Source organism: Rattus norvegicus, chromosome X, assembly GCF_021556685.1.
Source record: "Rattus norvegicus strain SHRSP/BbbUtx chromosome X, alternate assembly SHRSP_T2T, whole genome shotgun sequence".
In the NCBI taxonomy this organism is placed as follows: Eukaryota; Metazoa; Chordata; class Mammalia; order Rodentia; family Muridae; genus Rattus; species Rattus norvegicus.
The window spans coordinates 106790966-106815226 of NC_141554.1; the positions used below are offsets into that span (position 1 = coordinate 106790966).

Consider the following 24261-nt stretch of genomic DNA (forward strand, 5'->3'; position numbering starts at 1 on the left):
TTAGGGTCCTTTTACCTTTAATTGCCTAATAGTTTCTGTCTTCCCTTCTCACTGGGCCCATCTAAAAGACCGTGATAGTACATCAGTGTTTTAATATATTAGTTTCTGCTGGTAAAACGAACCAATTTAAGCCAGGTGTGTGTGTGTGTGTGTGTGTGTGTGTGTGTGTGTGTGTGTGTGTGTACCATGCACACGTGCAGACTTTGCTCTGGGGTGGGGTGGGAAGTTTACTGGCCTCAAAGAAGGGGCCAGGGAGTCACCATGGGAACGAAAAGAGAGGATGTGGAAGAAAAAGAACATTATGCTGAGAGAAAAGAGAAGAAAGAGAGAGTGGGGTACAAAGGAGAAACAGAAGAGACCTTGGGAGACCAAAATGTCTGGATTATATAGGAAAACCCTTGGGGGAGAACTGCAGCCCAGCCCCTAGGCTGGAAAGTTAAGGGTTGGGGGCAGGGTGTGCAAGGTAGGTACTGAAGGATGCTGGGTGAACCTGGAGGCCAGGTCTGCTTTAGAATGTAAAGTATGCATCCATCTTCCTTTTCCCAGGTCTGAAAGCAAACATGTACACGTACACACACACACACACACACACACACACACACACACACACACACACACAGACACACAGACACACAGAGAGAGAGAGAGAGAGAGAGAGAGAGAGAGAGAGAGAGAGAGAGAGAGAGATGGAGAAGAGGAAATCCTTCTTTACTGGTGCTTGGATGAAGATGTGAGGGAGAAATGAAGAAGAGATTTATTAAAAGTCCAAAGCAAAGAACCAGGAGGAGGACCAGCTTGATGTTGTACAAGCACCCATACCTGCTAGGAAATCATGAGTACATCTGTCCTGTCATTTCTAGGCGACAGTATGTCACCCTATTCCTTTGAATCTTTGATATTCTTTTCTCTACCTTTTTAATAGCATTCCATAACTGCTACAGAGTGAACAATGGTCCCGGAAGTTGGGTAATAAAAAGCTCAGTGCCAGGTGTAGGATATCTACCCCAACAGTTGTCAGAAACTCCCGGGCAATACAGAAGAGCATCGTTGTTCTTGGTTGCCCAACAGCATTTGATAGTAAGGTTCTCCTGCTGAAAAAACATCATGGACTTTTGTGTCACAGGACATGTAGAAATCAAGTTTCTTCCCATTTGATAGGCATTTACAGTATCAGAAAGTTGCTACATAAGTCTTCAGGGAGAGAAAGGTGACCAACAGTTTTACCCAGCTGTGAACCCTATCAGCTATTATTGCCCATGGGTGGAATATTGACACAAATGCCATTTTGATGACCAAATACATTCTGGTTGGATTTTAGTCCCACTTCACAGGAGGAAAGAGAGCCCAATAATGTAAATACTGCTAAGAACCCATAGCCCAGGACCTCATAGCCTCCCCCCACCAAAAGTGGGGGGTGGTGAACCTGCTACTATCACATTGCTAACAGAACAAACCCAGGACCCAAGTGCCCTGTGAAGACCTGTATTTTTCCTGTACATTAGGGCGGCTCTCAGACCTCATAAGAGAAGCTTGTTTTAGCAGTGGTCAGTAGTCAATGCAGAAACTCAAAATCTGTCAAAGTGCTGAGAATAAGTGTGTGTAAAGTTATCAGCCATAAATTTTATATCTATTTTAAGTAATATCCCCTAAAGGCTGTATTTTCCGTTCCACTTTCTGTGGTTTTTTGTTTGTTTGTTTGTTTTGTTTTGTTTTTGTTTTTCGGAGCTGAGGACCGAACCCAGGGCCTTGCGCTTGCTAGGCAAGCGCTCTACCACTGAGCTAAATCCCCAACCCCACTTTCTGTGTTTTTATTTGGGTAGTATTAAACTGTTATTCTTTAAATTTAGATTTTGCTTTCAAATTAAAAATTTTTTTCATACAGTATGTTTTGTTTGTGTTTTTCCTCTCCCCCAACTCCTCCCAGATCTTCCTGCTGCCCTAAATTGTATTCATACATTCCATTCTTCTTCCAGAAATTAAGCAAAACCTTGGCCATTTTATCATGTTTCCACAATTCCCTGACACTAATATTTGCAGTGTATTTCCTTTGGGTTATGTGCTTTTATAAACTTCTTCTTATAGGTTCTTAATGGGTCTGCTTATATATCCATTGATAGTGTATTCTTGATCTTATATTTCAAAACCTGTTGATGTTGGGGTGGGAAACTTACAGTTTTCACTTTACTAATTTTCACTTGTCTTTATAACGCCAATCATTCATATATAATAATTCAACACAATAGGTGAACAAAAGATACCAAATTTTGTTTTCCTTTCTACATTCTAATCAAGTCCAAGCAAAAATCTCACCTTGGTCTAATTTCCTATGGAATTGGTCTATTTCACTTTGCCTGAGAATCACAGGGTGAATCTCTTTTCAGAAAATGAACTAAAGTCTCTGTTAACCTATAACATTTGTGGTGCTAACTTAGCCAATGATCATAAGTAGCACTTAAGAGCCCAAGAACAGAAGTGATAACAGCATGCTGACTGCCCTATCTTTGTGAATACAGTAGTCATTCAAGAATGAAGTATTCTAAACCTAGAGATATGGAAACAGAGGCATCATTACATTACAGAACAGGAGCAAGAACGGACTTGACGCAAGTAAATAACTGATCTAACTTCCTAGGTGTGGGCCACTACCAGGGACTTCAATGCCAATCTGTAGGATCAGTTTAGAAAGAGAAATGCTTATAGGGGAAGCAATGTGAAAGGGATTAATAGCTAAAAGAATAATGAAAGCAAATGTATTTGTTATAACAACAATAATGTCTATACACAAAGGAAGGGTGTACATATTTTCTGTTTTGGAAGAGTTTAGTATTAGCTACATGCTACTTTTTGTTTCTGTGGTATTTATCTCCTCTGTTAAAAAAACCATATAAAATGTAAAATATTCATAATAGCTCTACCAAAGAATTAAAAAAGATTCCAAGTTAAAGAAAAAAGAAAGAGAAAGAGAAATGCTACGGTTGGTAAATCTTGGTCTCACTTGAACTTAAACAGCTACTCTCATTTTCATGATGCTTCAAACTACGTACCAAAATAGGATGTGGTGATAGCCTTGAAAATGATAGGGAACTTTGGTAGCAGAATTGTGATTCTGTATCCTCTTTTGTAATTCAGTACGTTTTTTACTTCAGAAGTACCTTAATTCTAGAAAATCACGTAGAATTTTTATACCCCTCAAGGAATTTTTTCAGTTAAGAATATGCCATTGCCTTGATGCCTGTCCAGTCTACCATACTGAAAACTGATCTGCCATTGAAGCGACAAGTGAGAGCCTGGTTGTTTTTCAGATACTTGAGGGGAAAGGGACAGGAGACACTGATGCTTTCTTGCAGCCCAAGAATTTATTAACGGAGGGCATTGGGCCATTTGGAGTTTGTATGGTTGGCCATTACAGTTGCATCCTGGCTGTTAACGACGATGAAGAGGGTCACCTCAGTTGTTGGCCACAGGTGATGTTATTTCAGGAATATAAGGAGACCTCTCTTTGGATTCCTGGTGCCAGGACTTGGGACCAGCATTGTCAGAAAGGTTTTTCCTCGTTTTCTTCTGTACTGGGCGGAGAGATGATATTTTTTAGGATTTCAGCATAGTAAGGGCTAAACACATGCTGGTTGTGATGCATCAGATTAACAAACTTCCAACCCAGTTCTGCCAGCTCTGGCTCAATGAAAAGAAGGCCTCCGGGGAAGTCCAGAAGAGATTCTTGCATGCCTCGAATCAAACAGCACTTCAGAAATAAATGTATCCGTTGTTCTGTCATGGGGGAAAAGAAAGTAGAACTAGGTTTCAGAAGAAATTGACAGCTCACTGTCTTGATCACCAAAGTTTTCTATTTTTTTTCACTGCGGTTGTCTCAACAAGATGGCCCCAGTAGGCTTCTATGTTTAAATGCTTAGTCACCAAGGAGTGGAACCTTTTAATAAGATTAGAAGGATTAGGGGATTGGGCCTTTTTCAAGGAAGTCTGTCACTGGAGAGGGACATTGATATTTTTAAAGTCCACGCCAGACCCCGACTCTTTGTCTTTGCTTGCATATCAGTATGTAGCTTTTAGCTCCTTCTTCAGTACCACTCCTGCCAGCTACCATGTTCCCCACCATAATGCTAATAGACTCTGCCTGTGAGACTGAAAAATGCTTTCTTTTATGAGAATTGCCTTAGTTGTGGTGTCTCATCGCAGCAATAGAACAGTGATCAAGACATTCCTTTGCTCATTTGTATATATTATTTCAGTTCTGTTTGCAGTGAAGACATACCATCAAACACCAAAAGATAATGAGTTGTCAAAAAAGATAATATAGGACCTGAGGTATAACTTAATAGCCAAATGCTTGTATAGCATATGCAAGGTATGGAGATTGATCCACAGCACATACCCTCAACAAACACACAGACACATTGGTAAAAATCAGAAAGATAATAATGGCTTGTGGTCATTGGATTATGTCTTTAAGCTATTTTACATATCTATAATTAAGATACTAGTATGAATTTTGCCTAATAAGATTGTCATAAACATCACACCTGCAATGCCAAGAACATACATTAAGGCTGGTATACTAAGTTCAGACCCATATACGTAAGAAGTTAAAAGAAAACTAGCCAGGGCCTGGAGAGATGGCTCAGGGGTTAAAAGCACTGGTTGCTGCTCTTCCAGAGGACCTGAGTTTAATTCCCAGCAACCAAATGGTGGCTCACAACCATCTGTAGTGGGATCCAAAACCCTTTTCTGGCATGCAGGTGTACATGCAGATAGAATACTCTTGCATAAAATAAAATATAAAAACTGGCCACGTTTACCATGTCTATTCCACAATATAGTATGTTCTATCCTACATTATAATTCAGTGTTATACCCAACAAAGGGAATAGGAACCTGTAAAGTACCTTAAATCCTGGGTAGGGATGGTTTTCTAACATAGGGTTTTGTAGTGATTCTATCCTCTCTCTGTGTCTCTCTCTGTGTCTCTCTCTCTGTTTGTGTGTGTGCTCACGCACACATGTGAGCTGTTAATTTATATATTATAATATATATATAATACATATGTATATAACTGTATTTTGATTCTTCAAACTAAGAGTTCTGTTTCAATATTGCATATTACACTTAAGAAAAGTAAAACTAAAGTGCTTTCCAAATATCAACTTACCTTTTGTTTTTGTTTTGCTTTGTTTTTGTTTTTTACGTCAGGGATTCTCTGTGTAGCCCTGACTTTCTTGGAGGTATCTCTGTAGACCAAGCTGGTATTGAACTCACTGAGATCTGCCTGCCTATGCCTCTCAAGTGCTGGAACTAAAGGCATGTACCATTGTAAAAATAACTTTTATTTGCCAGATATAATTGTCATCTCTGAGGGTCACTGCTGAATAAGCTCACCTTTCTAACTTTTTCTGAACTCTAGCTGGCTGGTTCAACTCAGCTGCTCTGGTCCAAACTCCTCTCCAAGCTAACTGATTGAATCCAGTTTCTCTCTCAGCCTCTGACTGAATTGCTCTCCTTGGACTCAAACTAACTTGGGCAATTTGTTCTAATTTTCTGGCTCCTTCTCATTCTCTGGTTCATTCTGTCTTCAACTGCAACCTGTATCTGTAAAACTCTCCTGGTAAAAACTCCTCTTCTTCTCCCTTTGTCTGTCTGTCTGTCTGTCTGTCTCTATCTCTCTCTCTCCCCTCCCCTCCCCCCCTCTGCTGTTCTCGTAAGTAGCATCTTTTTCCTGTCTGTTCATATTCACATGTGAGTTGGATCTATTCCACCTCTGACCATTCTGTCAACTCTTTCTCTGGTTCATCACTCTGTCTGCCCTTCAATTAGAGGTCACTTTCAAACATGGCTGCTTCCTTCTACAAACTAACTTTACCTTCTTTGGTTTTGGTTAAAGGTGTGTGCTAAGAGTGTGCCTGCATCACACAGACCTAGACAGTTCTATGACGTGGTCTCTTGGCGGAGCAGCCATATTCCTGGATTAAAATTCCTCTACATACCACAACTTCCTGGCTCCATTTTTAAAGTATTCAGTAAGTCTCAGAGCAGAGTCTAACTCCCACCTTGTATGTTATTGCTATTTATTTTTTTTTCTTTTTTTCTTTATTAACTTGAATATTTATTTACATTTCGAATGTTATTCCCTTTCCCGGTTTCTGGGCCAACATCCCCCTAACCCCTCCCCTTCCTTATGGGTGTCCCCCTCCCAACCCTCCCCCCATTGCTGCCCTCCCCCCATAGACTAGTTCACTGGGGGTTCAGTCTTAGCAGGACCCAGGGCTTCCCCTTCCACTGGTGCTCTTACTAGGATATTCATTGCTACCTATGGGGTCAGAGTCCAGGGTCAGTCCATGTATAGTCTTTGGGTAGTGGCTTAGTCCCTGGAAGCTCTGGTTGCTTGGCATTGTTGTACTTTTGGGGTCTCGAGCCCCTTCAAGCTCTTCCAGTTCTTTCTCTGATTCCTTCAACGGGGGTCCTATTCTCAGTTCAGTGGTTTGCTGCTGGCATTCGCCTCTGTATTTGCTGTATTCTGGCTGTGCCTCTCAGGAGCGATCTACATCCGGCTCCTGTCGGTCTGCACTTCTTTGCTTCATCCATCTTGTCTAATTGGGTGGCTGTATATGTATGGGCCACATGTGGGGCAGGCTCTGAATGGGTTATTGCTATTTCTTAACACTTTCAGGACTCTTACCGATGATGGTACGAATGCAATTCTCTTTTTTGGCAATGTTTCGGAGTTGTCCTACAAGTGATGCCCTATTTTCACTGCTCAGAGCAGTTAGACCCGTTTCTTTAAGACCTTGATGGATTTCCTGAGATACTTGTTCACTCACACTTAACATAGATTCTTCTGGCCTAGATAGTGAAGACAAAAATATAGTTTCTTTGACATAGGGGCCAAACCCAGAAAGACCTATACTAAAAGTTAGGCAGTCCCAAGGAAATTGTGATTCTCTCACCATCAATAGACAACGTGAATCAATGAGCATGTAAAATAGTCCTGTTATTAGCTTTAAGATACAAAATTATTCATATAAATAGTACTATATGCCAACTATATGGAACAATATATATTGGACAAGAGTTTGGTTACATTCCAAGAGGCATTCAATATTCTTTTCAGTAGTGAACATTTAAATGTTGTTGAAAATGTATTCTTAGATATTCTTACTTTACCAAAAACACTGCAAATAAATTAATAACACTAAATTTCTATTTCTCCTTTATACTTTGATATGGAATCTCTGTATGCCATGGGTATAAATAACAAAAATCCACTGTCCTTTGATGAAATATATATGTTCTGCTATAAAACATAGTAATGAATATTTGTAGCAGAGTGACCATCTTATTCTCCTTCTGGGTAGAAAAGATTTTATACTTATCTATGGCAAACCTAAAATATCAACAATATTTTTGCATCTGGTTACAAAAATCCTTTGTGTGAAGAATAATGGAATATCATACTGCCTGTTTATGGCCTAAATGTCATATTATATTTCATTCTAAAAGAAATCTATAAGACATCTGTTGAGACTGCTCACTTGGTAAAGTACTTGCTGCACAAGCATGAGGGCCTGAGCATAGTTCCACAGTCAGAAGTGAAGGTTTGTGACAGTAATCACGGCACTCAGGTGGTTTACTAGAACTTATAATTCAGGCAGCCTAGCCTAATTAGTCAGCTTCAAGTTCCATTAGAGACTATGTTTCAAAAAAAAATAAAGTAGGCAACAAAAGAAAGACCTTTGCAGTTGACCCCTGGCCTTGACATGTGACATGTACACACACTTGCATAGACAAATGACTTTGTATAGACATGTGCACACACGCGCGCGCGCACACACACACACACACACACAGAGAGAAAGAGAGACAGACAGACAGAGAGAGAGAGAGAGAGAGAGAGACACCAATGAAACATACTTGGAGCTAAATTCTTCTGTTAGAGCCTTTGTTATGCATTTCAATTTATCCACAAATTCTGGCGAGCTGAATAAAACACCACAAGAGAAACTTCTTGCCACAAGTAAAACTGAGGCTAGAATGGTCAAGTGGCGCAATTTGGATTTCATATTCTGCAGTCGTGCTTTATCCATCAGCAGAGTCTGTTTAGGCAAGAAAGAACAGGCTGTTAGGAAAGGAGAGCTATAAGGGGGCTTCTATGAAAACAATAACAAAATAAATGCCTGAACACACATCCATACCTCAGGGAATTCTTCGCTCCCATGGTCCCTGAGAACAAGATTTAGGTACCCTTGGTATAACACTGTTGTAAGACTAGGCGGATCCGGGTCAGGCTTTGGAGATGGAAATGCACTTATTGTGCCAGAAGAGGTGCTCGGAGAGACAGATATACTTGGTAGTGATGTAATAAGCTCTGTGGCGGCTCTAGTCATCCATTTTGTGGTGCAATCAAGGAGATCTATGAAAGAGAAGGGAACACATATGTTTAAACTCCCAGGCATAAAGTTGGAGACTTTAACATTCATTTTCAAAGCTAGAATTGAACTGATGATTTCCTTCCAGAATAGCTTTCATAGTAAAAGAAGGCACTATGGACGCAGCTGGGGGCAAACTCCAAGCCAACCTGTGGACCCTGTTTACCCCAATACAAATCAATATTCCAAGCCAGATCTGCCAACTAGTGCTATACCAGCATGATCAGCATGTAGGTAAAGCAACAACTTTTTTTTTTAAAGATTTATTTATTTTATGTATGTGAGTACACTGTAGCTGTCTTCAGGCACACCAGAAGAGGGCATCAGATCTCATTACAGATGGTTGTGAGGCACCATGTGGTTGCTGGGATTTGAACTCAGGACCTCCAGAAGAGCAGTCAGTGCTCTTAACCTCTAAGCCATCTCTCCAGCCCTCAACAACTTTTTTTCCCATCTTTATTAACTTGGGTATTTCTTATTTACATTTCAATTGTTATTCCCCTTCCCGGTTTCCAGGCCAACATCCCCCTAACCCCTCCCCCTCCCCTTCTATATGGCTGTTCCCCTCCCCATCCTCCCCCCATTATCTCCCTCCCCACAACAATCACATTCACTGGGGGTTCAGTCTTGGCAGGACCAAGGGCTTCCCCTTCCACTGGTGCCCTTACTAGGCTATTCATTGCTACCTACGTAGTTGGAGCCCAGGGTCAGTCCATGTATAGTCTTTGGGTAGTGGCTTAGTCCCTGGAAGCTCTGGTTGTTGGCATTGTTGTTCATATGGGGTCTTAAGCCCCTTTAAGCTCTTTCAGTCCTTTCTAAGATTCCTTCAACGGGGGTCCCGTTCTCAGTTCAGTGGTTTAATGATGGCATTTGCCTATGTATTTGCCATATTCCGGCTGTGTTTCTTGGGAGAGATCTACATCCAGTTCCTGTCAGCCTACACTTCTTTGCTTCATCCAACTTATCTAGCCATGAGGGGCAGGCTCTGAATGGGTGTTCCTTCTGCCTCTGTTCTAAACTTTGCCTCCCTATTCCCTGCCAAGGGCATTCTTGTTCCCCCTTTAAAGAAGGAGTGAAACATCCACATTTTGGTCATCCTTGAGTTTCATGTGTTCTGTGCATCTAGGGTAATTTGAGCATTTGGGCTAATAGCCACTTATCAATGAGTGCATACCATGTGTGTTTTTCTGTGATTGGGTTACCTCACTCAGGATGGTATTTTCCAGTTCCGACCATTTGCCTATGAATTTCATAAAGTCATTGTTTTTGATAGCTGAGTAATATTCCATTGTGTAGATATACCACATTTTCTGTATCCATTCCTCTGTTGAAGGGCATCTGGCTTCTTTCCAGCTTCTGGCTATTATAAATAAGGCTGCTATGAACATAGTGGAGCACGTGTCTTTGTTATATGTTGGGGCATCTTTTGGGTATATGCCCAAGAGAGGTATAGCTGGGTCCTCAGGTAGTTCAATGTCCAATTTTCTGAGGAACCTCCAGGCTGATTTCCAGAATGGTTGTACCAGTCTGCAATCCCACCAACAATGGAGGAGTCCTCAACAACTTTCTAATAGGGTGTGAGGCCTACTCCAGAGGAGGGAGTTCACATGTGGCTTTGTAGACCTGGCAAAGACTTATGGGTAAGGAACTCATAGTTCCTAAGGATGAACTTTTCCTTCATTTTTCTAAATAGAAATGCTGTCAACTTACCTCTAAGTATTTATGTTTATAAGCACAAATATGTGTTCTTTGTAGCCTTGATCAGAGAAAGTTCTTTTTGTCACAAACAGCAATTAGTTCAAAGATTGTGGTTTCTCAAAGTTGTAAGGGTAAGTAACTGTTGCCCACTCTGCTCTAAACAGAGCATCTATCACACCCCCTTCAAAGCTCAAGAAATGTCATAGAAAAGGTGGCAGAAAGAGTGCAAAAGTGGGATGACAGAGAGAAAGGCAATGGTCTGTTATATTCTGGACATGGCATGGTTATTGCAATTGTGTTCTCAAAGCAGGTGAGATAGTTAGGCTGCACTGAGTCTGCATAAAATTGGATCTGTCAAAACCCAATCATGGGGAGGGGGAGGGCTCATGGGGCTGCACTGTCCTTCAGGAACTACTTCGATGGCTACTGGAGGGGGAGAGTCATTCAATGATCTACCAAGTGAGATGTTCCTACTCCAGTGGATGGACTCAGGTGGTCATAAAACAAAAAGACAGAAAAGTAAGAGGGGATTCTTTAAAATGGAAATTGTGGTAGTGGGAGGGCACAAGAAAGGTTGGGCTTGAGACTAATCAGATTGCACCATGTGTATGTATGGAATTATCAAAGAATAAATTTAATTTTTTAAAAAAGTGATTTGAATAGTGATTGGAAAATTTTGCTTCTCTTAACCCTTGATCCAAGAAGTAAACTTTCTATTCAAAATAGAAAAACACTGTAAAAATATTTGAAGCCAATTTCCACCTCTAGTTAAATTTCAAACACACCAGGCTGCTTGTCAAGGAGTTCTTGGAATTTAGCTCGTTCATATTGTATAGAATGTTCCTGTAAATATGGTCGAATGTTCTTGATAGTATAGTTCACCATGTCCATTTTCATCAGGCCTAGAACTTGGAAGATACCCCTGTCACAGACAAATACAGAACAGTTAGTTTGAAAGGAAATCTAGTGTTCAAGAGTGTAGCTCAAGGAAAGAATAATAAAATCCCAGTATTGAGAATAGGAAAAGGGCTGGAAAGTACTGATTTCAGTCAATAATAGATAGTATGTGATCCAAAAAAATTCATTTGCCTTGAGTAGGGGCCTGATAGGCAAGGTTTTGTGAGGGCTTCAGTTTTACAAATAAGTGGATTCTAATAGAAAATGATGTGAGGCTAAGAATTTAATGTTGCTCTATTTGACCATGTAATGTTCTTTACCATGTTAAACGTCTCCCGAATACTCTCACCAAATGCAGTCACTCAGTATTCAATGCTCCATCCTCCAGAACTGTAAGAAATAAATCTATGCTTTTTTAGAAATTACAGAAAATTGAGTATTTTGCCTGAGCACAACATAATAAACTAAGGGAGAAGAGTAATATTGAAAATTAGGACTGCTGATCCACTAAATAACTGAAAATGTGGGAAATGGGCAAAATCTAAAGGTTTGGAGAAACAGGCTAGAAAAAAGATTTGTTAATGAGACTGGGGTATTAAGGATGGCTTGGGTGATGGTTAAGAAGGAAAGAATATCTGCAATATGTTTGATGTTCCTAGGCATTTACTAAAATATTCATTATCAAAATGTTGGCAGAAATAGGTACTAAGGGACATTACAAAGAAGTTTCAAAAGAAAATAAGAAGTCTTACAGGAAAACAGAAAGGAACTAGCAAAAGCTTTGAATTGTGTACATGTTCAAAGTGCTTTACAGAAGGTAAGTTTTGAGAGCAATGCCCTAAGACATTAGAGAAGTGAAATTTCTCAGCATGATACTGAAGGAGTTACCTGGCTACTTTTAGTCACATGCAGAAATACATGAAAAGAAAAAAAAAATAACTTAAAGATGAGGTTCATAATTGAAACATAAGAAGGGTAGACTAACTTGAAAAAGTAAAGCCTGACAATGTATATAGTAAAAAGCCAGTAAGATCCAACCAAATATACCCAAGTAATTCCTTTTCTAACGAGATGAGTATGGATAGAAGGAAACTCTATGCTGGTCATACAGCAGTGGGAAATATACCCTCCAGTGAATTTCAAAGACCTTCAAGGCAAGTAAGAATCTTTATTGTAAGATTACAGAGATGTACTAACTGGATGTCACCATTTGCTTGCCAAGAATACAACAGGCTCTGCTCTCTGAGTTTCAGTATAGTTGTCCTTCAGTCAACATAACCACTATAGGGCAAACAAGCTGAAGTGTATCTTAGGCTGGACAATTATTCTACTGAAAAATCTGGAAAACACAATGGTAAGCCTTAGTAATGCCCTGGTGGTACTAATTGTGCAAGTATTCAGAATACATGAGCTACGAAGCAATTAACAGTCTCTGGCAGCCTAGTCAGAAATCTGCCATGGAGGTATTATATCTAGGCACATGGCAATGCCCAGTGGAGTTGCTGGGCAGCCTCCAAGACTTCAGTACTATAGAATTTCCCTGGGCAGAATGATACAAGTCAGAGACTCAAATTCATAACTATTTCTTAGAAGAATGAGCCCAATAAAACTATTGGGCTGACATTGCCCTGACAAAAACTATTCAAACATCACTTCTATAAAAAAAAAAACTCTTTATGAAACAGACTAAGACATAAATCAATGCACCATTCAGGGACCAAAGGCTAAAGGGCGAGTTGGAAGCAGAGACACATAGTCTGACATTTCAACAACCATTCTAGAGCTCTTTGCACTGTGGCTAGTGGCTACATTTGGAAAAGGGTAGTCACTAGAAGGAAAAACCAGCACTAACAATTATCTATAAGAGGTTGAAGTATGAGTGATTAATTTCCAATTCATAAACAATATCATTTTTTCTTTTCTATTTGTTTTAGCTGCAAAACATTGAGAGTCTTCATTTCTGTTTCAGCAGAGTTTAGACTGGGAGAAATAGAAGAACACTTGAGTTGGGATGGACAGAAATCTGTAGAATTAGTGCTACACTTAAATGCTTTAAGAGCATTTCATAAAATGTATGGCCTCCAAATGACCATTTACATGGCATCAAAAGAAACTGGAGACACTGCCCTTCCCAACTAAAAAGAAAGGGAGTAAAAAAGTGTTAGTTAGTAGTGCTTCTCAGCCTGGGACATAGAATATGTTTTACATATTATGCTAATATGGAGACTCACAGCTGGTCAAAATGTTAAAATAAGTGATTGTTGAGTGCCCACATATAAAGAAGACATATATGACACAGCTGCCATTGCCCAGCAGGCATTATAGAAGAGAAGATGGAAAGATTGTTAGAGCCAAAGGATGAAGAGGAGTGTTTGAGAATGCAATCCTCTAAATCTGGCAAGGTCCCTGCCACCCAGAACATGTAGCACTTGCAGACCCCTGGACATATACTGAATAAAATCAGAACCAAACTTCAGAAGAGGAGTAATTGGGAAGAAAAAGTGGATCAGCAGGATTGAAATAGGGATAATAGTATTCACTGTATATAGTAAGAAACTCAAAAATATTACACAAGAGTGGCTGGAGAGACTGCTCAGTTGTTAATGGTACTTGCTGCTCTTACAGAGAACTAGAGTCATTCCCAATAGTCACACATGGTGGGTCAGAAACATCAAGAATTCCAGTTCCAGAAGATCCAACACTGTCTATTGGACACAGCAAGTACTAGGCATATACATTGTGCACATACATACATTTTGGCAGGCAAGATGTTCATAAACGTAAAATAATATAATTTTAAATAAATTGTTAAAATTTAAAAAGTAAAGGTAGAAAATAGAAGTGAAAAACTGTTAGCCTTCAGCATAATACAGAGGTGTATTACAATATTTGTCTCAATTTTTTTCATAGTACATAATAACATAGATTTGAGAAGAGTATGGTATAGTTTGAAAATAGGTTGCTATCCAAAAACTAGCAAACTTCAAGCCCAACTGTGAGATACTGAGAGGGTAGAAAGCTTAATACAATTATGGAGTTTATAAATGAAACCTTTAGACCATCACCCAGACTACACAAGTATGGCGGGCTAGAAACTACCATTATTGAATAGAAGTGATTTCACAAAAACAGAAAAACTTAGTGTCTCTGTCTCTCTCTATCTCTGTCTCTTTGTCTCTCTGTGTCTGTCTCTGACTGTCTGTCTCTGTCTCTCTGTCTGTCTTTCTCTGTGTGTGTGTCTGTGCTCTGTCTATCTCTCCTCTCCCTCTCTTCTCTCCCCCTTCCTTCCCTCCCCTCTCCCTCTCCTTTCATCCTGTGATATTCTTTATCACCTTGAGATTCTACCAGAAACAATGCTTTCATTGGACGCAGCCCCTTAGTCTCAACCTTGGACTTTGAGGATGAGAGCCAAAATACTTACTTTTCTCTTTATAATTTACTCATACTGAGATATCACATTATTAACAACAAAAGATCCATTAAGAGAGCACGATTCTAGTCTTGCCTCAGTAACTGTACTGGATCTTTTATGCTCTCGAGTTCCTGTACAGCTTCATCTCTAACTGGTGCACACATGAGGGCCATCAAATTGAGGATATAGTTGGAGAGATGAGGAACATCTAGAGCCCCATGCTCTGTTTCTTGTTTGAGGAGATCCAAATCCAGTGCCTCTTCAATCTCATTTCTTAGACGATTCTGACGTGGTAATAGTAGTGACATTAAAATCTGCCCACAAAAGAAAAACCAAAGGAGCCACATTATAGTCAGAATCCTAAACACGCACCCACTGAACAGTACTTGTTTTCTAGGGGGTTCAAGAAAGTAGGTCTCTAAATTTCTTACAGTTATTTCTCTCCATTAAGATCATTATCATTTTAGGCTTCATGGAAATTATAGCAATAGTCATTATTTTCAAGGGAAATGACATGGAAATCATGAATAAAAGTAACACTGGGGCAACAATTATGTATAGTCTACAACAACATATTCAACCTCCACAAAATATGATGCCCTTAACAAAAGGGCAGTTTTAAATTATTTTACTCTAAAGAGCATAAGCAAGATATTCTCTCTTTTTTTGGTCATTTTTGTTTTTCTGATGCAAACTCTCTCTGTAAGCCTGGCTGCCCTGTAACTCAATCTGTAAGACAGGTTGGCCTAGAACTCAGCGATCTGCCTGTGCCTGCCTTGTGTTTGCTGAAATTAAAGGCATGCGGCACTACCACTACCTGGTAAGCAAGTTACTCTTAAATGGTCACTTGAAATAGCTTTTTGACTTAAAATGTAAATCCCTTGTGGCCAATAGTTCTTTTTTGGTGTTTCTGGAACGCTTAAAACACAGTAAAAATTGAGTAAAAATATGCTTTATTGAACGACGCATTATGTTTTTAAAATAGTACTCTAACCCTCAAACTATATTTCATATGAAGAAATAGGAGTCAATACACCCCATATCTGTTTATAAAGTAAGCTACTTAGAACATTAATGATATGAACATTAATAGTCCAAGGTATAAGGTGGTCAGGGGACTTTACATCAACAGAGAGAAAGCCGACTACTCACCTGTTTTATGTTTTTTATAAGTTCAAGAGCACAAGAAAAATCAGGAGGAGTACGAGACAGTTGATCTTTCAAGTGGTCCCAAAATGCATTGTACATTGTCTCCACAAACTTGCTTTCCAGACTATTAAGAAAGTTGTGCAAATTGATCTTAGCAATTTAATACAGAATCACAATCCCTCAAACAATATTTAAAACCATGGAAAGACAAACAAACTCGTAGGCCAGAGAGGAGTTATGATTTGAGAAGTACTGAAAAGAATAACTGTCATTAGTCTCAGATGAAGAGCAACAAACATGCTTGAATCCTCTCAGAGCGATACCAGAATGTCTGTGAGTCTCTGTCTCCCTGCCACCCAACCCAATGCCCTGCTTTCTCCTTCTGTCCCTTCCTTCCTCCCAGTATCTCCCTGTGTCTCTCTGTCTATTTCTATTTTCCCCTCTCGATATACATCTGTTTCTGTCCCTCTCTCTACCTCTCAATGTTTTTCTGAGGTTGTGTCTGTCTGCCTCGTCTCTCTCTCTGTGTGTTTCCTCCCTCCCTCCCTCTCTCTCCTCCCCCTCTCTCTCTCCTCCCTCTCTTCCTTCACCCCTCCTCCTCCCTGTTCTTATTCTCTCCTCCCCCTCTCTCTCTCCTCCCTCTCTTCCTTCACCCCTCCTCCTCCCTGTTCTTATTCTCTCCTTTCCCTCTCTTTCCCTCCCCCCTTTGGAAGAACCATAAACTAAAACCGGGACTCTGACTTTTGACCATAATTCTGCATCTAGCCTAGATGTGTGACTTCATTTATATTTCTATATGCATAGTATGTGATATTTTTCACCTCAGTATGAAGGGTAGGGAAGGATTTTTTACCACGTTTATAATGCTGAAGGTTTTCATATACTTTATAGAAGGACTAAATAAAATTTACTATTTTCCCCCTTTCTAACCTGTTCTTTACTTACGCTATTTCTAAAAACCAGGAAGTCTACTTTTTTCCCTGAACTTTTTACAATAACAATGCACAATTTGTTTTTAAATACAAATGATAAAAAAATTTCAAGTTTCTCCCCACCCCCCGCACATCAATAACTTGCATAACTTGTGCACAACGATCATCTATCACTCATCTGACATGTTCCAGAGTTTGGAACTCCACTATCACTACCCCTTTTATCTATCTGGTCAACAAATTCCAGAGAGTCTGTTTCCTAAGTGTCTCTGGAACCCTTCTTAGCCAAACATCATATCACACCTGTACATTTACAATAGTCTGTAAAGCAACCATCTTGCCCCAAAATGTGATTTGTCCTTGCTAAGTCAATGCTTTTCCCAAGATCCGAATCTGTTTGTTCATCATGTCCAGTTCATCTAATATCTTTCAAGAACTTGATAACAGAAGCCAGATGCAGTATGACACTTTTCTGTCAACACTCCCTAACTTTGAATGCTCCTTTCTTGTAACACCTTGCTCTGAAGCAGTAATAATCCCTTCCGAGTGAGTAGTAATTATTTTCTACCTTTCTATGCCCTTGAAGAGACGTTTCTCCTTAAGATAGTACTTTTCAAAAAATATCACCTAAAATGTACCAAGTCATTCTCTTGAGATTCAACTCAAATGGTATGACTTCAAGACAATCTTCTCTGATAGTATTCCATGCAAGTCCATACTCATGAAGAACTCCACTCGCCAGCTGTGTAATTATTTACCCCTCTGCACAACAGCATATGGACTATTTATCCTACAGGAACCTCTCAATGGCAAAGAGAGCATCTTACCTGTAATGCCCTCAGCATTCAACATTCTACATCCCATCTAATAAGTACTCAATAAATGTTTGTTAACGAACGGCAATGGTGTTTCCATTAAGTACTGTTAACTCTAATTAGTATCATTCCTAATCCCCAAAGTAAAATTAGAAAAAAATAAATATAACTCAGATTCTAGGGGCTATGAACTGAACTAAGATCCTAGGATACATGTGTTTTGGTGAAAACTCCAGTCATGAAAGATGTGCTTCCCATGTGTCATTATTAGCAACAAGCAAAATATATGCAACACACAAGAGAATCACAAGAACCAAGATGGTGCTTTAGTAACAGAATCCCTAAAGTGGCAAAATAAAGGAGGCATTCAAGGTGGGAAATTTTTAAAGCTATGAAATAACATTTTTACTTCATACTTACTTACAATGTGTGTGTACATGTACACACATACAAAGTGTCACAGAATCTGTCACAGAATCTGTCACAGAATCTGTTTGGTGGCAAGAGGATAAATTATATAAATTGGTTCCTTCCACCATGTGGGATCAAATCGGTCAACAGCAAGCACCTTTACCTTCTAAGCCATTTTCTAACCCACATTTAAATGCTAATGATCCATTAGAAACATTCAATTCATACTGAAAGACTCCTTTATGTACTTCAATATCAAAATAATACAATTGAATTGAATCAATATAATTATGAAGAACTTCAATAAGGCTCATTTTTCCTATTAAATCAGAATATATAAATCAGAAACTTCTTACTCATGACAAATGGCAATATCATTATTAGAAAATTTATTTGTGGGGTTAGAGAGATGGTGGTTACGAGCACAGGCAGCTCATCTCCAGAGCCAGGACTTGAATCCCACAACCACATGGCAGCTCACGACTATCTATGACTCTAGCCCTAGGGTACGCAATGTCCTTTTCTGGTCCTGTTGAGCACCGCATGCATGTGGTGCACAGACATATATGGAGACAATACACCCACACCCAGAAGATGAAATCAAAATTGGAAAAAGAAAAGTTGTTTATCTGCACCAACTTATTTTACAGAAAATTTGGACTACCATCTAGCAGCTCTACCCTTCAAGTTTATCTGCAAAGATCTGAAATTCTTCACTAAAATCCAAGAATTAACATTTTGACATAGGCCTATTTGGTATTTAGATATAATTTGCTATTTTCACACTTTGTGTGCCTGTATTTGTGTGACTGTTGCCTCTGTGTATGTAGTCTCTGTGCTCCTCTGGGATTTCACATATAGAGGCTAGAGGGTGTTAGACATCCTGTGTCACTCTCCACCTTATTCCCTTGAGACAGGACCTCTGACTGAACCTGGAGGTAAGGTCCAGTAATCCTTTGTCTCTAATGCACACATAGCTTTGAATGGATGCACAACACCATACCATATTTTACATGGGTTCTGGGGATTTGAATTTAGATCCTCTTGTTTGTACAGTAACTGGGCTTAGCCACTAGATTATCCTTCATCCTCACTTGGCCAATTGTACTTATTTTTATTTTACACGCATTGGTGTTTGGTGGTGTTTGGCCTCCACAGAGATCTGTATGAGAGTATCAGATACACTGGAAGTAGAGTTATACTTATGAGCAGTCATTTGGGCTCTGGGAATTGAATCCAATTCCTCTGGAAGAGCAGCCAGTGCTCTTAACTGCTGAGCCTTCTCTCTAGTCACTTGAACACTGTTATACTAAATAATTATACTGCTTCCTCTGCTGTCATACTTAATACTATTTATGACAGACTCAATCTCTGTATGTTTTAATAAAACAAATCAAACCTGATCAAAAATCATATATGCTATGTAATTATGTCAAGAAGAGCATTCATTCACCCAATCGATCAATAAAATATATACCTGTTTTCAGGTAAATCATTCTTTTCTACAATGAAATCTTGGTTTACAACAATTTCATGAGCAATACTCAATTTTGAAACTTCATTAACTTTTCCTAAATCTTCTTTAGAAATTGCTGCAGGCTGGTTCTCTAAAAAAAAAATAAAAACAAGCATAATATTTATCAAAAGAGATCACAGAGCTAAAGACAGAGCCAGAGTGCCAGAGACATACACATAAATAGAGCCGTAGAGCCACAGATCCTGAGAGATAGCCAGAAGTAGCGATATACCAGAGCCAGAACCAGAGAACCAGAGCCAATGATTGAGAGTCATAGCCAGAACCAGAGAGCTATGGCCAGAGAGTCAAGAGCCAACACCAGAACCAGGAACACAGTCACAGACAGAGCTAAAGAGCCAGAGCCTGAGAGCCAGAGCCAGAGCCAGAGGCAGAGCAAGAACTAGAGAGAGCCAGAGCCAGAGAGCTAGGGTAATAGCCAAAGCCAGAGAGCCAGAGCCAGAGCAAAAACTAGAGAGAGCCAGAGCCTGAGAGCCAGAGCCAGAGCCAGAGCCAGAGCAAGAGCAAGAACTAGAGAGAGCCAGAGCCAGAGAGCTAGGGTAATAGCCAAAGCCAGAGAGCCAGAGCCAGAGCCAGAGCCAGAGCCAGAGCCAGAGCCAGAGCCAGAGCCAGAGCCAGAGCCAGAGAGCTAGGGTAATAGCCAAAGCCAGAGAGCCTGAGCCTGAGCCAGAGCCAGAGCCAGAGCCAGAGCCAGAGCCAGAGCCAGAGCCAGAGCCAGAGCCAGAGCCAGAGCCAGAGCCAGAGCCAGAGCCAGAGCCAGAGCAAGAACTAGAGAGAGCCAGAGCCAGAGAGCTAGGGTAATAGCCAAAGCCAGAGAGCCAGAGCCAGAGCAAGAACTAGAGAGAGCCAGAGCCAGAGAGCTAGGGTAATAGCCAAAGCCAGAGAGCCAGAGCCAGAGCCAGAGCCAGAGCCAGAGCCAGAGCCAGAGCCAGAGCCAGAGCCAGAGCCAGAGCCAGAGCCAGAGCCAGAGCCAGAGCCAGAGCCAGAGCCAGAGCCAGAGCCAGAGCCAGAGCCAGAGCCAGAGCCAGAGCCAGAGCAAGAACTAGAGAGAGCCAGAGCCAGAGCCAGAGCAAGAACTAGAGAGAGCCAGAGCCAGAGAGCTAGGGTAATAGCCAAAGCCAGAGAGCCTGAGCCAGAGCCAGAGCCAGAGCCAGAGCCAGAGCCAGAGCCAGAGCCAGAGCCAGAGCCAGAGCCAGAGCCAGAGCCAGAGCCAGAGCCAGAGCAAGAACTAGAGAGAGCCAGAGCCAGAGCCAGAGAGCTAGGGTAATAGCCAAAGCCAGAGAGCCAGAGAGCCAGAGAGCCAGAGAGCCAGAGAGCCAGAGAGCCAGAGAACCAGAGAACCAGAGAGCCAGAGAGCCAGAGAACCAGAGAGCCAGAGAGCCAGAGAGCCAGAGAGCCAGAGAGCCAGAGCCAGAGCCAGAGAGCCAGAGCCAGAGCCAGAGCCAGAGCCAGAGCCAGAGGGATGGGGATACAGATTCAGAAAGCTAGAGAAAGAACATGAGAGCCAGAGCCATATGCAGAGCAGGCCCAGAGCCAGGACCAGACAGAAACCAAGTGCCATATTTAGACACCAGACCCATATTTAGAGCCAGTGGCATAGAACCAGAGCCAGAAAACCAGAGAGCCAGAGGGTCGGAGTCATAGCCAGAATCATACAGCCATACCCAAATGCAGATAGCCATAGGTGAAGCTATAGACAGATTCAGAACCAGAGAGACAGCAAGCCAGAGAGCTAGAGGCAGAGACCCAGAGATCCAGTGCCAAAGACAGACCATAGACAGAGCCAGAAAGCAGGAAAGGCAGAGACACAGAGGCAGACAACGAAAAAGGTAAAGCCAGAGCCAGAGCCATAGATAGGGTCAGAACCAGAAGCCAGAGAGCCAGAGGAGAGCCAAAGCCAGAGAGCCTGAACCAGAAAGCCAGAGGTAGAGACAGAGAACCATTTCCAGAAAGCCAGAGCCAGAACCAGAAAGAGAGAGACAGGAGAGTCAAAGCAAAAGCCAGAGCCAGAAAGCCAGAGCCAGAGAACTTGAGCCAGAGGCAGGAGTAGAGTGTGAAGCAGAGTGTGAGGCAGAGTGAGGGGCAGGGGCAGGGGCAGGGGCAGGGACAGGAGCAGGGGCAGGGACAGACAGCTAGAGCCAGAGGCAATGCCAAAAACCAATTTCAGAGGTAGAGGCAAATAGCCAGTGCCAAAGAGCCATCCCAATTCAGAACCCAAGAGCCAGAACCATAACCACAAAGAGAGACCCAGAGAGCCAAAGAGCCAGAAAGCCAGAGCCAGAGTCAGGGTCACATAAGAGAGCCAAAGGCACAGCCAAAGGGCCAGTGAGGCAGAACAAACAACCTAGAGCCAGAGCCAATGTAAAAAGCAGGGAGCCAGTCAGAAAGACACAGCCAGATTCGCAGAGCCAGAGGCAGAACCCGAACCAGAGCAAGCCAAATAGCAGGGACCAGACAGCCAGAGAGCCAGAAGTCAGAGACCAGGGAGCCAGACAGCCAGAGAGCCAGAAGTCAGAGACCAGGGAGCCAGAGAGCCAGAAGTCAGAGACCAGGGAGCCAGAGAGCCAGAGAGCCAGAAAACCAGAGATACAGGGAGCCAGAGACACAGGGAGACAAGGAGGCAGAGAGACAGAGAGCAAGAGAGCAAATAAACCAGGGAGCCAGGGAACCAGACGGACAAAGACCCGTGGAGCCAGGGAGACAGGGAGGAAGGGAGACAGAAAGAAAGGGAAACAGTGAACTAGAGAATCAGAGAGTAAGGAAGTCCGGGAGCCAGAGAGTCAGAGAGACAGGAATAAAGGGAGACAGGGAGGCAGAGTCAGACAGACAGAGCACCAGTGAGCCGTGGAGCCAGGTAACCATGGAGCCAGAAAGACATAGAGCCAAAGAGCCAGAAAGCCAGGAAGCCAGAGAGCCAGAGAGACAGGGAGCTAGGGAACCACAGAAGCACAGGAGACAGAGACACAGAGAGCAAGACACACAGGTAGCCAGAGAGGAAATGATCCAGAGGGCCAAGGAGTCAGTGACACAGGGATCCAGAGAGACAGAGAGTCAAAGAGCCAAGCAGGCATAAGCGAGAGAGCCAGAAAACCAGAGATGCAGGGATCCAGAGACACAGGGAGATACGGAGACAAGGAGGCAGTGAGATAGAGAGTCAGAAAGCCAGTGATCCAGGCTCAGAATGCCAGAGACCCAGGGAGCCAGAGAACCAGAGTACCAGAAAGCCAAAGAACGTGGAAACCAGGGAGCCGAGAGCCTTAAAGCCAAGGAAAAAGGGATGCAAGGCGCCAGAGAGCCACAGAGCCCGTGATCCAGTGATCCAAGGATCCATAAGGTCAGAGTGCCACACACCCAGGGAGCTGGGGAGACAGTGAGGCAGACAGTCAGAGGACCAGAAAACTAATTTCCCAGGAGGCCAGAGACAGAGGGAGACTGGGAGACAATGAGGCAGAGAGCCAGAGAGCCAGAGAACCAGTGAGCCAGACGGCCAGAGAGCCATAAAATAAAATATCCAGGGGGCCAGAGACACAGGGAGAAAGGGAGGCAGAGAGATAGAGAGCCAGGGAGACAGGGAAACAGAGAGCCAGGGAACCAGGGAACCAGGGATCCAGGGAGACAGAGAGCCAGAGAGCTAGGGAGACAGGGAGACAGGAAGCCAGGGAGTGAGAGCCAGTGATCCAGAGAGGTGGAGAGCCAGTGAGCCAGAGAGACAGAGAGCCAGCGAAACAGGGTGAATGGAGCCCAGGAATATGAGAGCCTGAGAGCCAGGGAGCCAGGGAGCCAGGGAGCCAGAGAGGTGGAGAGCCAGTGAGCCAGAGAGACAGAGAGCCAGCGAAACAGGGTGATTGGAGCCCAGGAATATTAGAGCCTGAGAGCCAGGGAGCCAGGGAGCCAGAGAGGTGGAGAGCCAGTGAGCCAGAAAGAAAGAGAGCCAGGGAACCAGGGTGCCTAGAAGTCCAAGAATAAGAGAGCCAGGGAGCCAGTGAACCAGAGGGGCAAAGAGACAGTGATCCATTGATCACAGTATCCAGAAGGTCAGAGTGCCACAGAGATAGGAGCTGAGAGCCAGTGAGCCGGACAGTCAGAGAACCAGAAAACCAATTGTCGAGGGGCCAAACACAGAGGGATACAGTGAGACATGGAGACAGGGAGACAGAGAGATAGATAGATAGATAGATAGATAGATAGATAGATAGATAGATAGATAGATAGATAGATAGATAGCCAGAGAGACAGAAAACCAGTGAGCCAGAAAACCAGTGAGCCAGAGAGCCAGAGAGATATAAAATCAAATATCCAGGGTGCCAGATACACAGGGAGTCAGGGAGGCAGAGAGATAGAGAGCCAGGGAGACTGGGAACAAAGGAGTGAGGGAGACAGAAAGCCAGAGAGCTAGGGATACAGGGAGAAAAGAAGCCAGAGAGCCAAAAACCACTGAGCCAGAAAGCCAGAGAGCCATAAAATGAAATATCCTGGGGGCCAGAGACAAAGGGAGAAAGGGAAACAGAGAGATAGAGAGCCAGGGAAACAGGAAAAAGAGAGCCAGGGAGACATAGAGCAAGAGAGCTAGGGAGAAAGGGAGACAGGTAGACAGGGACACAGGGAGACAGGGAGACAGGGAGACAGGGAGACAGGGAGACAGGGAGACAGGGAGTGAAAGCCATAAGCCAGGGAGACAGGGAGACAGGGAGACAGGGACACAATGACACAGGGACACAGGTAGACAAGGAGACAGGTAGACAGGAAGACAGGGAGACAGGGACACATGGAGACAGGGAGACAGGAGGACAGGGAGACAGGGAGACAGGAGGACAGGGAGACAGGGACACAGGAAGAAAGGGAGACAGGGAGACAGGGAGCCAGAAAGCCAGAGGGCCAGAGAGCCAGGGACACAGAAAGACAGGGACACAGAGAGACAGGGAGACAGTGAGACAGGGACACAGAGAGACAGGGAGACAGTGAGACAGGAACAGGGAGA

The 24261-nt window shown here is 42.5% G+C and overlaps 1 protein-coding gene across 6 annotated transcripts in view; it reads right to left on the minus strand.

Moving 5' to 3' along the window:
- Positions 1 to 3337: 3337 nt before the first annotated feature.
- Tcp11x2 (t-complex 11 family, X-linked 2) overlaps positions 3338 to 24261 on the minus strand; it is a 521515-nt gene continuing 500591 nt past the window's right edge. For 2 of the 6 annotated variants that reach the window (NM_001433438.1, XM_087600689.1), the window contains 8 exons: positions 19227 to 19356; positions 15595 to 15715; positions 14536 to 14756; positions 10919 to 11055; positions 8202 to 8419; positions 7921 to 8102; positions 6689 to 6852; positions 3338 to 3768 (listed from right to left, as the gene is read on the minus strand). In NM_001433438.1, the coding sequence (NP_001420367.1) occupies positions 3536 to 3768; positions 6689 to 6852; positions 7921 to 8102; positions 8202 to 8419; positions 10919 to 11055; positions 14536 to 14756; positions 15595 to 15715; positions 19227 to 19356 (1406 nt within the window). In that variant the 3' untranslated portion in view covers positions 3338 to 3535. Of the gene's footprint in view, positions 3769 to 6688; positions 6853 to 7920; positions 8103 to 8201; positions 8420 to 10918; positions 11056 to 14451; positions 14757 to 15594; positions 15716 to 19226; positions 19357 to 22634; positions 22653 to 24261 lie in introns of those variants that run through there. The other 4 variants (XM_087600690.1, XM_087600691.1, NM_001433439.1 and 1 more) reach the window with 4 other exon arrangements.